This window comes from Dermacentor albipictus, chromosome 5 (assembly GCF_038994185.2).
Source record: "Dermacentor albipictus isolate Rhodes 1998 colony chromosome 5, USDA_Dalb.pri_finalv2, whole genome shotgun sequence".
In the NCBI taxonomy this organism is placed as follows: Eukaryota; Metazoa; Arthropoda; class Arachnida; order Ixodida; family Ixodidae; genus Dermacentor; species Dermacentor albipictus.
In genome coordinates, this window is record NC_091825.1 from 113523898 (window position 1) to 113538982 (window position 15085).

At 46.2% G+C, this 15085-nt stretch overlaps 1 protein-coding gene across 8 annotated transcripts in view; it reads right to left on the reverse strand.

Moving 5' to 3' along the window:
* Positions 1-15085, reverse strand: part of sif (still life) — a 251444-nt gene that overhangs the window by 12061 nt on the left and 224298 nt on the right. For 7 of the 8 annotated variants that reach the window (XM_065454834.2, XM_065454836.2, XM_070538773.1 and 4 more), the window contains 7 exons: positions 14344-14474; positions 11730-11990; positions 9009-9053; positions 7310-7342; positions 2402-2596; positions 1295-1403; positions 136-315 (listed from right to left, as the gene is read on the reverse strand). In XM_065454834.2, coding sequence (XP_065310906.2) covers positions 136-315; positions 1295-1403; positions 2402-2596; positions 7310-7342; positions 9009-9053; positions 11730-11990; positions 14344-14474 — 954 coding nt within the window. The remainder of the gene's footprint in view (positions 1-135; positions 316-1294; positions 1404-2401; positions 2597-7309; positions 7343-9008; positions 9054-11729; positions 11991-14343; positions 14475-15085) is intronic. The other variant, XM_065454838.2, reaches the window with a different exon arrangement.

Sequence of the window (15085 nt, forward strand, 5' to 3'; positions counted from 1 at the left end):
CCGTGGCCAGGATCCGACCCCGCGACCTCGTGAACAGCAGCCCAACACCATAGCCACTGAGCAACCACGGCGGGTGTTTGTTATCGAGCACAGGGAACTGTAACGATAAAGGAAAGGGCAGGGAGGGTGACGTGCCTGCGAGGTGGTGGTGTTCCTCGGTGACGGGGTCCGTGAGGTGCTTGAGCTGCTGGAGCAGGAGCGGGTACTTGAGAATCCGCTGGATCGGCTTGATGAGGTACGACTCGAGGGAGAAGCTGTGCTGCCCCCTGGGATTCCTCGTTTGCAGGAAGTCCGAGAGGGCCGTGTTGCCTTCGCCTGCGCGTCGGAATAGGGGGCGGGCTGCCACTGAGCTCACGGCGATATCGGAAATCACCGATCAACATGCGCGAGCGTATCTCGGATGAAGGCCGAGCCGCACATTAGCATGACGAATTTCGAGCCTTTGCAACTGGTCAATTGAAATTAGCAGCGCTACGTACAGTAGCAAAAGAAAACAACTACAACATGGGCCACGGGTTGGCGTTATAAGTTTGTAGTCAAAACGTGCTTGTACCCCCGCATTTTCTTTCAGACCTTGTTTCATATGTCACGCTGTTGATTTTAACGGCTGCCTCGCAGACGCAATTACTGCATTATTATGCATGCAAGAACAGCTACAAGTAACAGAAGAATTTTTGTCCACGTGACAGCAGCAGGAAATTATAAAGAAGACCCATACGGGTTTCTCAGGAAGAAAGCTTCGCAGTTGAAGAAACCTGTTAAGACTTTGTCAGAATTTTCCCCTTTAACGAAACTTCCGCAATCTTGGGGATTTCAGCAGAATAACAGATTGGCCAAAAGATAAACAAGACTCGCACACTCGATCGAAACACCAGAAACAGTCGTGGGCACGCCTTAAGACACCGCTGCTATAAGTGCTTTAACCGGAGAAAAACGTGGTCCTTTTTTTTTGTTTTATTCAAGAGACAGTGACTATTAAACTGCTTTTATGCTGGATGCGAAATATTGATGGTACTATTCGTACAGCACCGCAAGTCTTGTATAATCCAACAACTATATACCAATGACATCAAGCTACGTCAGCAAGCTTTAGCCGATGTCTGTATTTCTTAATGCAAGTTATATAAACAACTACGTAAAGATACATCTTTACACAACGCGGTAATAATGCCAACGACGTCATTCTTCGGCTGAGCAACACATCAAAAGACAATTTGCGCGCCATTTCTCTCTCGCTCTCTTTCTTTTTTTTTTGTTCAATAAATGTGCAAAGGTTTAAAAGGAGCATACTTACTCGGGTGCAAGACCTTTTGAGCTTTGGAGTGACTGGCGCAGAATGAACTGTAGAGCTTGAATTGGTCGGCGTAGTATAGGAAGGAGTTGCCCAGGGCAAATAACACGTTCTGTAGAGAAAGAAAGAAAGAACATTGAGTCCAATTGTGGCTGAGATGTATTCGGGGAACGTGTAAGAGACATACAGCACTGCACAACAAAAGCAGCGAAGGATGTATGTGTCGCCTTGCGATAAGGCGTCCCCGATATATCTGTTCGACGTGAAATATGACTTCGACGCATAAACTAATGAAAACTAGCGAGAATAAATAACGCGATAACATATTGCGCGTCATTACATGTATACAATATAGATTTCACATAAGGTACACTCTCCGTCAGTATATGAAAGGGAACGCCGTCTCTGTCTTCAAAGCCGGCAATTTTCTTTTGTGTTTGCTTGTAATGAGGGAAAGTTTGATGAGCAAGGTTCTTGAACAGCAGAACAACATAACATACAGAAGTGACTGATGTTCAGAAGTGCGCGTTTGCAAGAATCGTCATTCGAACGCAGATGAAGTATTTTCTTTTATACTGATTGCTATAATCACGCACATAAGGTTCTTCCTTTCTGTGTTTTAAACATGTTTCTGAATAATAAACAATTTTGCATTTTGGACGCATAACGAAAGAAACACGAGCCAGCAACTTAGCCGACTACAATCCCAAAACTTCAGGATAAAGAAATATACGGCATGAAATACGCAGAGGTGATTGAAATCCAAGTCAACAAATAGGAGTGCTTTTCATGCAAATGCGGCATCATTAATTAATCACGATGCTAGCTTTTCCTCTTTTCCCTTACTTCGTTTTCTTTTAGTCTTGCACGGAAAACTTGAATGCTGGGGCTATCTGAAGCTCCGATTTCTCCTGTTTACTGCAGTGCTAAAATGGCGGCATTGTGTGAAGCGAATACCATGCAATCAGTATACTACTTTGAAGCAGTTGTGAAATACCACGTTACTTTGTAAAACTTGTGGGGAAAGAAGAGTATGTTGCCTTTCCTGTATTGTCTTCTAAGTGCAGCATTTATGTAACGCGGCTCATGTTGCAATTGAGCGGTGCGCACCTTAAATTGGCTCGGGTGCTCCAGCCGATGGAAGTCCGGCTCGGCGGCGATGGCTTCTTCGAGGCTCTGGAGAAACTGCCTCTGGAACTTCACGATCTCCTGGATGTTGCCGAACAGTGCGCTGATCTCGGCGTTGGACAGCAGTGTCTCCTTCTTCATGGGCTCCAGGTAGTGCTCCAGCAGGTTGTTCAGGTGCTTTGGTGGGGGAAAGGCGACGTCCAGGGGGGAAGGAACAGCAACGCTCACGCAAGAACCCTCTCATTGTGCGCGTTGTCCTGGCTCCGCTAGCCATAACGATAGCTTACGCACGCACACACACAAAAAAGCAAGATGCAGCTACGCAACCAGGACAAAAACTCCCTCTGTCACTACCTGTGTGTGCGTCTGTTTTTTTCTCGAAGCACAGCCTTCTTTTTTGACTAAGTTCGACAAGTTCCTTCGTGCTTTATCGATGCTTTGAAGGAAATAAAATGCTAACAGAAACAGAATAGAACTAACATAGTGACTTTTGGAAATGTGTTACACACCACCACCGACTGAAATGCGAAGGGCAACGAGCAGGCTAACGCAAAATGAATGTGTGTAGTCATGACAAACTATGATGCGTCACGTGCGATCATCGTGACGCGTCAGAGCCGGTCGTCAATATTAGCGCTCACAGGTATTCCCTATAGGCTGTTCACAAAAGCAATGAGCTTCGCTCTGCTAATTTCAATCGGAGTCAATAGTAGGCGCTCAAGTCAGATTAAGCGGGTGTGGACAAGACCTCGTTTACCATAAGAGTACGATAAGACCCCCCCCACTCCTTCTTTCCAGGTGTTTTCGCTACGAGGTAGTACCGTGAAAAGAGTTTGAGATACTACAGACTAATCTAACATCGTTACAACGCGAGGGATGGATTCATTCAGCGACAAAGGATTTGTTTTGCAAGCAAATCCAATGTTATCGCGAGACTATGAAGACAAGTCTACCTTGGCTGCACTTGCAAGCTAGCTCAGTAGTGCCTTGCTGTTTCTTCTAGAACGCTACCGAAGAGGTTGTACTGTTTCTCACTGTCGTCAGAAGATGAACATAGCTAATGGATTTAGATTGTAAGCGCGGTTCTTAATGGACGGGATGAGAACCCTCTGTGACCGCTCTCATTGTCAGTAAAGGTCCAGGAAGCTCCCCCGTACGGGTTCAATAAGCACGGGTTAAAAAATGGCCCGTTAGCTCGGTTGCCAATGATTGGTGCGGATTAAAACAATCGTGATCAATATATTTTTCTTCAGGCCAAAGATAAAAACTCTTTCTCAAATGCTACTAATGAGCTTTCAATGCAATGTACAGTATGGGTAAGGATAATTTCAGCTATCTTATGCATCCTGGCATCGTTAGAAAAGGCGAATAAGTAATATTTTTTCTTAAAACAGTGAGTTCGTCTCCTGAAAGATCAAGAGCATTGCACTCCGTCACCAGAAGTATATGCTTTCGTCGCACTAAATGTCAATGGACAGCAGCCACACTAAATATCAATATAGGGACATTCACGACTGAGCCCTGATAAGGGTTTGACTCGCGTATCGCTCAATAGATAATGACATCCGCGGATGCTGCCTGTTTACACTACGTAAAAGTGTCTTTTTAATTTTTACTCGTACATGGAGAATGATTGACCTTAGGCAACATTTATAGCGCACATTCAAACTGACACTGTTTTACGACATGTGCACGTGAATTTATCGCGAAATACGAATGAAGTGAACTTATAAGAGAACAGATTCACAATATAGCTAGATACAGTTGGTATTTAAGATGCACCCTTACGGTGCCTACTCCAATATCTCTTTAGGTAAGCATACGACACACGTCTAGGAGTGTCTTCTTTTATATCTTTTATATTACGATTGTCTATTTGTTGTCGGTTTCATCAACGCCACCCAGATAGCACAAGACATTTTCACTACGATCCATGACGTCATGTTACTGGCCCGACTGCCATGGAATCTAATGGGGATGCTGCCGAGTTGGCAACAGTGATTTTGACGTCACTGCTTTCATCACACCAGCTTTGCGAATGCAAATTTCGGGCCAGTAGCGTGACGTTATGAATCGGATTGAAACCGCCTTGTGGCATATAGGTGGTGTTCGTTTCGCTCGGTTTCTGCGTAGTAGTGATGCGTTCTTACCACGCACTCTTGCTAATCACACATATTGCTTTGATCGCGAGCGTTCGCACTTTCAAGACATTGTCTTTGAAGCACTGACATCTCAGCCTGAATGGCATGCCAGATGATGAAAGGCGCATCAGTTTCATGCGTTAAGCGAGACTTTCGGCGCTTCTAAAGACTGAGACTTTGTAATCTAATTGGTACAACATTCGCAATCACGGAATAACAAATATGGTGTAAAGACTAAAAGAGGAATGTATCGACAGAGTAAGAGCATCAAACGAACTTCATCTAACGCCACAGCACGTCGCCCACAAGAGACGAGAAAAAAAGATGGTAAAGAAATAACACGAAGAAGGAAGCGGGCAACATCACAACTGGTGCAAGTGCAACCGGGACAGTTGGTGCCTTTCACCTCCAAAAAAAGACAGAAGGCAGCAAAAAGTGTAGATGACGTCTCCACTCAGTGCGTCAAGAAGAAAAAAGAGAACGAAAGATGCGCCAAATTTTGCATTTCATGTTTGACGACTACGAATGCCACAACCGCCAAAAGCATGTACACAGCGCCGTGTACACCTCGAATGAAAACGTACACACGAGACGAGAACAGAACAGAAGCGAATGTAACAAGACGATGTGCATCGAATGTGAGTAATGCGTGCTCCAATACTTTTTTTTTGCGTTTTCCGTTTCGATTGTCACACTTTGCGCAAGATGTGGAAAGCAGTCGGAAAGCTTTTTATTAAAGCCAACACAACGACACCGCGAGCTCACGAGGCAATGTGTTTCGAGCAAGATAAAAAATGAGTACACAGAGTTGTAAGTACGACGCACCACGTGCTCATTTGTTATGCAGAAAAACGATGCGTGTGCGACGAGTTTGTGGAAGGCATGCGCCGGGCACGTGCATTAATTAATGCTCGACAATGCCTGTGGCACAATGGGTGGACAATTTGAAGTGTGTCCTCAAGTGTCCTTCTCAAAGGTTTACCACTGGTCTCCTTTTTCGAAAACCAAGTGCTTTTTGATTGGCTCGGTCGACCCGCACGAAGATACCTCTCCATTATTTTCTACCCTATGCTGTGTAAAAAAACCCAAAATTTTTACGACATAGGAGTGCTTGAATACTAAAAAAAAATTCGACTATTTGAATGGGGTACAAATACTTTAATGTAACAGCATTTGAGTCATACCAAATGCCCAAAATTTTTTTCTCTGATCCTGAAAGCAGATAGACAAAACATTAAAAGGAATTTGGCTAAAACAATCTGATTATACTTATAGCGATTTGAAAGTCCATTAAACCGGACAGCTTTTGAATGAGGATAAAGTAAGAAGTCGTCACAGTTACTCGTTGGTCCACAACCGGCTTTAGAAGCTCCCGGTGGGCTTAGCGGACACAAATCGCCCTTTATTTTCGCAGTGTGTCCCGTTTTTAGTGCTGCAGACATGTCAGACTATGTAGGCGAGGCCTAGTTTCAGCTTACTGTGGACCTCCCATAGCCGCCTTATCAAGAAACGAAAAACGCGATGGGCAAAGCCTCAGAGATGCCAATACGTCGGTTATCCGCGAGACCATCCGCAGTCTCCTAAACGCACTGCGAAGAGAATCAAACATGCGAGCCATTGGTTGACAGAAGAAGGTATTGCCATTTTAAGAAGGCTTAGCTCGGGCCCCAACGTCGATTTTTTTCTATTTATATACGCGTAAGATACAGCAATGCTTTCATTAAATTTGTTGCACTGAAGAGATTAAATTAAACCCTAGCAACTATATGGAACAGAGTTCTGTTTCAAAGACTCAAATTCCTTACAAATTCTGCTAAAAAATGGTAAGTTTAAAGACATATATGTATTATATAGAAACAGGAAGTTCACAAAAGTGTAGCTTTGCATCAGAAACTGATATCAACGTTCTGTAAACTAACCCTGTTAGAGCATCACAAGTGGACCAGCGGGATATATGAATTTATAGCCTGGCGTCGAATTGTACACAACGTATACGAGCGATTTCTTTAGGTCCGACTCAGGGATTAGTGGTATATTTCAGACTGTTGTATAATACATAGCTGTTGTTCACAATAGATGCATATAGGGACATGTTTATGGAATTGTGATGCCGTTTTTATATTACGAGTTAGCGTTGCAATTTGATACTAAGGATGTTTGCAATTTTGCAACTTAAAGAAAAAAAACTGACGGAATAAATGAATATTCCACTAGCTACAGATACTTCATCTCAACATCTTTTAAACACAACAAAGCTAATCAAAACAGGCATTAGGTTGCCTCCAAAAACGATTTCTCCGTTACCCGGCATCGACAAAGGAGCTCCCGAGCTAATACTTCCTCTTAATTTAACAAACCCAATCCGGGCGATTTCATCTTTGCATTGCTGATGTCATAGCAGGCCTCTTCGAGCATTACGTCAGATACTCGAGCATGTGCCATAGTGACGTCGTGTGCCTATAGCTCAGTTTACATACACAACGACTACACGACCACAGCCTAACTCAACGGCTCAGGCGTTGCATGACGACGCTCGAACACCCTGCCGATTGCGGAGCCGTAGTGCAACGCATTCACGTTAAAGCAGCATTGGACAGCGTTTGGCAATCTTTTCTCCTATATATGTATTTATTTATTTCGCTGTCCAGCTCATACATTGAACGACACAGGGTGCTCTGAACGGTGTCGTACTCGACTCATGCACTCAGCATGAACGGAATGGGCATGCTAAACTTCGAATGTCACTCACCTTGCTTACTTCATTAGTACTAGGGGGTTTCCTCTGAAAAGAAGTGCCGAAAATGGTGTTTTTGCGGCTTTCAGGGATGACGACTTGAGTGTAGTTTCTGGTGCGGTTGCACGCTCTTGGGAAATAACTGCCGTTAACTAGGGACACTCTTTAACACAGAAAAAGGTTTAATTAAACAACAGTAGACATCTTTAAAACACAAGGTCTTGCAGTCTTCAAGGTAAGTGCTCTCCGAAATAAGCAAACACATAACGTCTGGAAATTGATGAACTCCGGGAAACATTCTGCGCGCTGCACGGTAACGAAAAGGGACGACGACGATTAAGCATGCAAGCACACATAGGGCTGCGACATCTGACCCCTACGCTCGAGCAAACAAAAGCAATAGAGGAGGACACCGATGCCAGTTCCAACATAGAACATGTGAATACCGACGTACACGCTTCTCGTGGGATGATGCGAACGCGCCTGGCGGCTGTACAAAAGCATACCGAATAGTTTAACGACGCGAGATAACTTCGAGAACGAAGACACACAAAAAATGGTAAAATACAAACACGCTACTGGCATAAACTTAGTTTTACAGAACGAACCCCCAAACTCTTGCATTATTTCAAGCTCATATGCTTACGCTTAGTGTTGTCGTACGTTTCAGTTGAGGCACGACACTTCAGCTTTTCACACTGTAATGTTGTCATACCGTCCTATCTCTTGACCGAGTATAACGATACCGAAATTCCAATGACACGACGCCCGAAAACTGTTCCTGTGTCGACAGGTTACGTACGCAAAATGGAGCACAGACGTTGGCAGTTCGGTTGCCACGGAAACGCGCAAAAGATTTAGCACCCGATAGCTGGCACTGGCATTGGTGCCAAATTTCTTTGGCATGTACGCAAGCCAACTTCTAGTGCACTCCCAAACTGAAACGAGCAACAAAAAAAACCTGACTCTACTTTTCTTTATTTGCAGAAAATAACCTCCCTGTTCTAGAGATCTGCGGGTATTCTTTGAGACAGGTAGACTGTGATTCGCTATTTCCTACGTGTAGGAAATACCAAATCGACAAGAGAACGAACAGCTCGCAAGGTTAAAGACTTCGCCAGGCCACGACAGACACTCTATAGGAGGACACAGGCACGGCAAACGTCACCAGAGCACATAGCGTCGAAGCTTCAGTCGCTAAGGCAACTAGGCCCAACTACAAAACCTTGCGGCTTCCACAGGCAAGTAACCGGGACATGCAGAATGCTGCATCTCATCCATTTCCTCAGCACAGCCCACAAGACAAAAAAAAAGGAGTTCGAGCCAGAAGAAAGCAAAACAAAATAAAGAAGGAACGCCAGGCCGCTCATCAGACTCTACAAGGTCACCGCCCTGATGCCAGAAAACGAGAAAATTAAAAACAAAACCACGTGCAGAACTTTTGGGACAAGCTGAGAATGCAGTGAACGTAAGTAAGGCAAGCGATTGCTGAAGCATGCACACGGTAAAAGAACTAAAGGTAGCAGCCTTCGCCTTCGTGTGGATGCATCGAAGGAGCAGCATTCGCTAGTACCGAAAACCCTCGGAGTGCGCAGATTCGAGGAAAAAAACGAAAAAAAACGAACAGTCTCGAGAAAACACCAAAAAAGAAATAAAGAAACCGGTGAAAACGAAACAAGAGAACAAACAGTGATGATGAACGAGTGAGATTTACCTTTTGCAACGCCGCCACATACCATTCAACCAGCTCGCTCATGTGCTGCGTCATGAGAACGGGAATGCGAAACGTCACGACAGACATTCCGCTCGCAAAAAAAAAAAAGGTGGGGGAGTAGTCAAAAAATGAGAGCACCAAGCTCACAAGTAGCTGGTTACGAAAAAAACCGGGGTTCTTTTTTTTTTGCGATGCTTTTTGTAAACGCTGAAAGCCCGCTCAATCGTGTTGGAAAGAGTGGAAAGCAGAAGCGATTAAATTTGCAAGCACTGAGTGGAAACAGGGCCCAAAAAATGGTTTCGGAGACGGCCCAAAAAAAGAAAAAGCCCGGGTGTTTTCGCGTTGTCATGGCTTAGAGTGCGAGACTTCTCGCGCATCGATATCACATTTGTTGCTCAATAGACAAAACAGTTGTACAATTGGTGGACGAAATATTTACAGCAGTCCTGATGGGGCTGGCGAGTTTCATAGACATGTTCACTTATAGACAACAATATATTGGTGAGGGACTCAAGGACTTCTAGCAGAAAAAAAAGGAAGGGACGGCCAACACATACAGAATCGGCAAAAATGTTTAGTTAGCGGACAGGCTCAGCCCCGCCTTTTTTTACGGCTGACCACCCCACGACCCTTGAGCTTCAATAGCAAATTAGGTCTACAGTATACCGCGTGGTGGAATGTGTGGATTAGAAGACTCATATATTTTGATTATACACCTGAACGACTCCAATACGATAGCATTATGACGTCCTATCATTCCATGATCATGCACCGATATCTTCATGAAGTTCCTCCACATCCCTTAGTCATCTACGAAATATTGTGGACTATGATGTACTGGCGTTGCTTACCAACCACTTAGTTCTCGATCTGCTGACGTTCCCTACCATCCTCATTCCCACGTGATCTTTCCCACGTGAGCTTATTCTTTCTATTCATGAGGCATCATTTGTAGTATATGTCTCTATGCCACAGTGGATATTACGCACCAGTGCCAGTAGCTCACCAGGACGTAACGCAACACGATGACTGCCGTTCGACACGCAAAGATCGTGATTAAACAGCACGCCTGTTTATCATTCTCGGTGTGCCTTTCCCATTGCAACCTTTGCGAGGCCATTGTTATCGTGCACAGGTGCCAAGGTCGGCCCACCCATGCTTTTCATTGCATGAGACTCGAAAAGAGAGGCATCTTTGAGTCTACTGATATTGATTTGCGACAAGAGCGAGGTGCAAATAGTGTGAAACAATCGCGCGACGTTGAAGGCCTAGTTTCTTGAAGAACTGTAAGAGGAAACGTTAAAGGGTTCATTGCTGCGTTTAAGGTCCTAGAATATGTCTTACGAGCAGCGTTATGCTTGACTTGTACATGTGTCCTGCTACAAAAAAGAAAATAAAATACACGGGTGTTTTGGCAATCTCGCCCCCATCGAAATGTGGCCGCCGTGGCCGGGATACAAAAAAAAAAAAGACTGCAATCTGCTGAGCTATCGAACGTTTTAGGATAGACTTACTGCTCTATCATTACCGCTATCGATGCTGCTTGACACATCTGCGCATGCGCGGCATCGATAAGGTAACTCGCGCCTGCTAGGCTAGTGACAACCATGATATTGCCGTAACGCCATGTTATAGTACTTTGCGGTTTATTAGCTACAAAACCTTGTAATTTATCATCACTTGTCTTTCTACAGCTTCCATCTCTCGATTCGATCGAATATGCAACGCTGAGGGCACGAAGACCCAGCGAAACGCTCTGCCCTCGCGTCTGCAGCGGCTGCCCGAAATCTGCTTTGTCCAGGAACAAATGCCACACAAGGGAAAGTGCTTAGAAATACCGTGACACGGACAGACCAGTCATGTTGAGTGACCCGCGGAACTTCACGAAGTTCCGCGGGTCACTTTTGCAGTTTCTTTACGAAGAAGGCCTGCAACTCATTTATTTAACTATAACATAGATACCACGTGGTAACCACTTGTAGTCACGTGTACGCGTTCATTTTTTTCCTCTTTCCATTCCCCCTTTCCCTCGCTCCCAGTGTGGGGTAGCAAACCGAATGCTCCTCTGGCTGACCACGCCACCTTACCTACCAATTTTCTCCCTCGCGCGGAAAAAAAAGAACACTGCAAGGCTCTAAAACTCCTTAAACTTCGTGAAGTAGGGCCACGCTTTGAAGAATGCCGCCTCTTCCTCGCGGGCTCTGGCCGAGGCCGACGCCGCGTCGCTATTGGCCTACTAGCATCACGTGGGCCCTCGCGCCGTGCATCAGCGCCATTTTTGCCCGAGAAGCGTCTACGGAGTGGCGAGGAGCGCATGTGGGCGCCGTTGCTACGCTCGAGCAGTGTAGACGGCGCCACGGTCGAGGAGGGAGCGCGAAAGCAAGGAGAAACGAGGAGGAGGGAAGGCGGAGGAGGAGGAGTGTGTCACTACTTTACGAAGTTTAAGGGGTTTTACAACGGATGGATGTATGTCATGAGCATCCCCTTTGGAACGGGGCGGTGGGTTGCGCCACCAAGCTCTTGCTATTATACTGCTTAATGTCCTACCTAAGTTAAACAATAAAAAATAAAAATATAAACACTATAAACTCCCACACCCAAATTTTCTGATCCCCTATTGCTAACTGTGCTTTTGCACGTCTCCGTTTTTTGTCGTTTCCCTACATTTCGTCTTACAAGGCTCAGTTCGGCACAGTTCGGGACGAAGGAGTGCGCGCGTACCTTGACGTACGTCCTCTCGGTGTCGACCAGCTCGAGGACGACCTTGCGCAACCTCTCCACGTCAGACATATGCTTGCTCGCCTGGCCGATCGAGGCGGCTCCGGGCACCGCGCCGGCAGCCGCCACCAGCGGTGGCTGCCCCGACACGGGTTGCTGGGCTGCCGCGGCCGCCGCCGCCGCGACCGCAGGCAGCCCGCCGGCCAGGCTGGACCGCCTCCGCTCCACGGGCACGCGGCAGTACTCGGTCACCTGCTCGGCGGTCTGCGGTTTCCCCGGGCCGGGTTTGCGGGTGAGGGCTATGCGGTGGGCTTGGGGAACGAGGACATGTAGTATACGAGCACATGCACCGCAGTGGTGGGACGGAACGTCTCTGACGTATACGGTTGCACACGCTTCTGTTCAGAGCGCTGAAGACTGCGGGGCAAAGAGGGAGTAACCACGGAACAGCGCTGCCAGGTTCGTCCGCATGACTTCAGCTAGTAACGAACATTGCCTCTCGAACCGGCCAGCAACGTACACATATCGATTCAATTGCACCGCAGCGTATCAATTCGGCGCTCCAGACAAATGTGTGGACACCTGTAGAGAAGACTCATTTACTGCTGCGTAAAACGCACGCGTCGTCAGTTCCGGTATAGGGTGCCTTAATGCGCGAGCTTAGAGGCACGGACCCTAATTCAGGCTCTAGATAGTGCACCAATGTGTACGAGCGCTCACGTCGTGTGTACACCTCGAAAAAAAAAATATCACGAAACACTTTGAGCTCGTCTTGAATCCATAATGTAATCGTCACGTCTACACCTACCTTCGGGCGTTTTCTTTATCGCGCGGCACTTAACTACTTTCCCGTCAGGAAGGCGTGTGGCTCAGACACGCGCGTACCGTTCACAACCTGAATGTAACGGAATCGCAGCGTCAAAGGACATGCATGCCGGATAGATGTCGATTATCATGGGGAGCAAGATAAGGTCCCAAAAGGTGCAATTTTTTTAAAGGAATGTAAGACTGCGGACATTGGGCTCATTGAGAGCGGCGACGCTAATTCACCAGCGCATTCGTTCTACCCGCGCTCTGCGCAACAGCGAACGGGTGAAATATGGAAGGGTCTCTGATTTCTGTTCCAGAGCACCACATATATGCACAGTTCATCCTGTTATACCAGAAGTTGCATGCAGGTGGCAGCCATCTGCCAGCGAGGACTGCGGGACAAGTTGGCCGAACGGACTGACGCGATCGAGAGTACACTCTAAAACAAAATTACACCCTTTGCGTTGTATCTTGTCACACAACAATAAACGTCATCTGTCTTGTATGCGTTTCCTTTCTTTAGCGCTGCGAGCCCGGAACTTCCCAGTAACACACACAGAGTGTTTAAGAGTGTTAAAACGGTTGCACCCTTTGCGGTGTATATTTGTCCCACGACGATAATTGTCATATGCCTTGCTTGCATTTCCTTTCTTGAAAACTCGGCGCTGGCTACTTTCCTGTCGAGAATGCTGCGTTACACTGATAACGCGCATGCCGTTCGTGACTGGGAAGTACCGGGCTCGCAGCGTTAAAGAAAGGAAACGCGGGCAAGACAGATGACGATTATGTTGTGGGACAAGATACGCCCCAAACGATGTAAATTTTTCTAATCGTGTACACTCTTAAGCAAAATTACACCCTCTGTGTTGTATCTTGCCACACAACATACTCGTTATCTGTCTTGTCCGCATTTCCTTTCTTTAACACTGCGAGCCCGGTACTGCCAAGACACGAACGGCATGCGTGTTATCAGCTGAAGTGAACGTGCGTATTATCATCCGGGAACTACGCACAGTGGTAATCGCCTTTCCCCTCGTGGAAAGAGGGAAACACGAAGGCGGCTTCATTTAAGTCACCATTCCATGCGCCACAAAAGGGACTGCGCTCCGCGGTCCCGTGAGCGTAACGAGGCGAACTTCACGAATAATTCCACGGTAGTTATTTAAATCTACATGACCATCTTGAAGTTTACAGACACAGAATTAGACTTCCATTACGGTTCCTTTGAAAGGTTATATTAAAAATGTGCCGTAAAGTGCAAAATTATTAGAAGCCAATTGACGTAATTTGTTTAGGTAGCGACTGAATTGCTTTGCTCTATTTCTTTTTGCTGCAAATAATCAACGCCAGGGCAGGCAATTTATTTATCCGCAAGGACGTAATTCGAGTACATTTTGTACGCTTTAAGAAAACTATCGAAGCAAAGCAAAGAAAAAAAAAACACTGTATACGTCTTCTTCCACAGTGCGCGGGCTTATTACCCACGATACGTACTGTATTGAGATTCACAGAAACACGCCGCACGGTTCGATCAGTGGCGAGGAAAAAGAAAGCGAACAGCCACGGTGTTCGTCAATGGGAAGCGTCAGTCCATTCGGTTCATACTGTCACGTGGTAGTGACGTATAAAGAACACAGTAGCAATACTGTGGAAGACGAAACTAACTTTTATTGGGCGAACCTGTGCCCACAAAAAACAGGCTACACTTAAAGAACGGCGACCGCGGCGAACACAGAATACCGCCCCATATCGTGCCGAACGAAGCACTCGCAAGTAAGTGACCCGAAAGAGGAGGCAGCGCGCGTACCTTTTTACAAGAGTCCTCGATGACCTTGAGCAAGCTTTCTATCTGATCGCAAGAGAGGCCCGACTGGTCCTGCGGTGGCACCGGCGACGGCGTGGGCCGGCCCGATGTGTCCGGAGATCGCTCTTGGGAGCCTGCGCGAACAACGGGACGGAACAGCTGTCGGACGACGACATCCGCTCGGCACCAAGATAGGTCGCGGTGAGAACGACGGCAGCACGGCGCACACGTTAAGACAACGCGTGTGACTTTGACAACACCGTGCGGTACTTTAGAACAAGGAACGCTTCATTAGTGCTAGGTCGTATTCAAGTACCCTCCCCCCACCCAGCCGTTGCGTTCATCACACACACACACACAAATATGTATATATATATATATATATATATATATATATATATATATATATATATATATATATATATATATATATATATATATATATATATATATATATATACAGTGAAAGCTCGTTAATTCGAACTTCAATAATTCGAATTTATGGATAATTCGAACTGTACGATTTGGTCCGGCCAAGCTCCATAGAAGTCTATGTATAAAAAAGTCCGTTAATTCGAACGCGAGAAGGTTCCCTCACGGATAATTCGAACTACGCTCGCCTGGCACACGGCCAGAGAAGCGCGCCTACTGCCTACACACAAGGCTGTATTGCCTCCGAAACGGAGAGAACGGCGAGAGAAGGCAAAATCGGACAAAAATCTAACCGACGCGCGGTCAGCCAGAA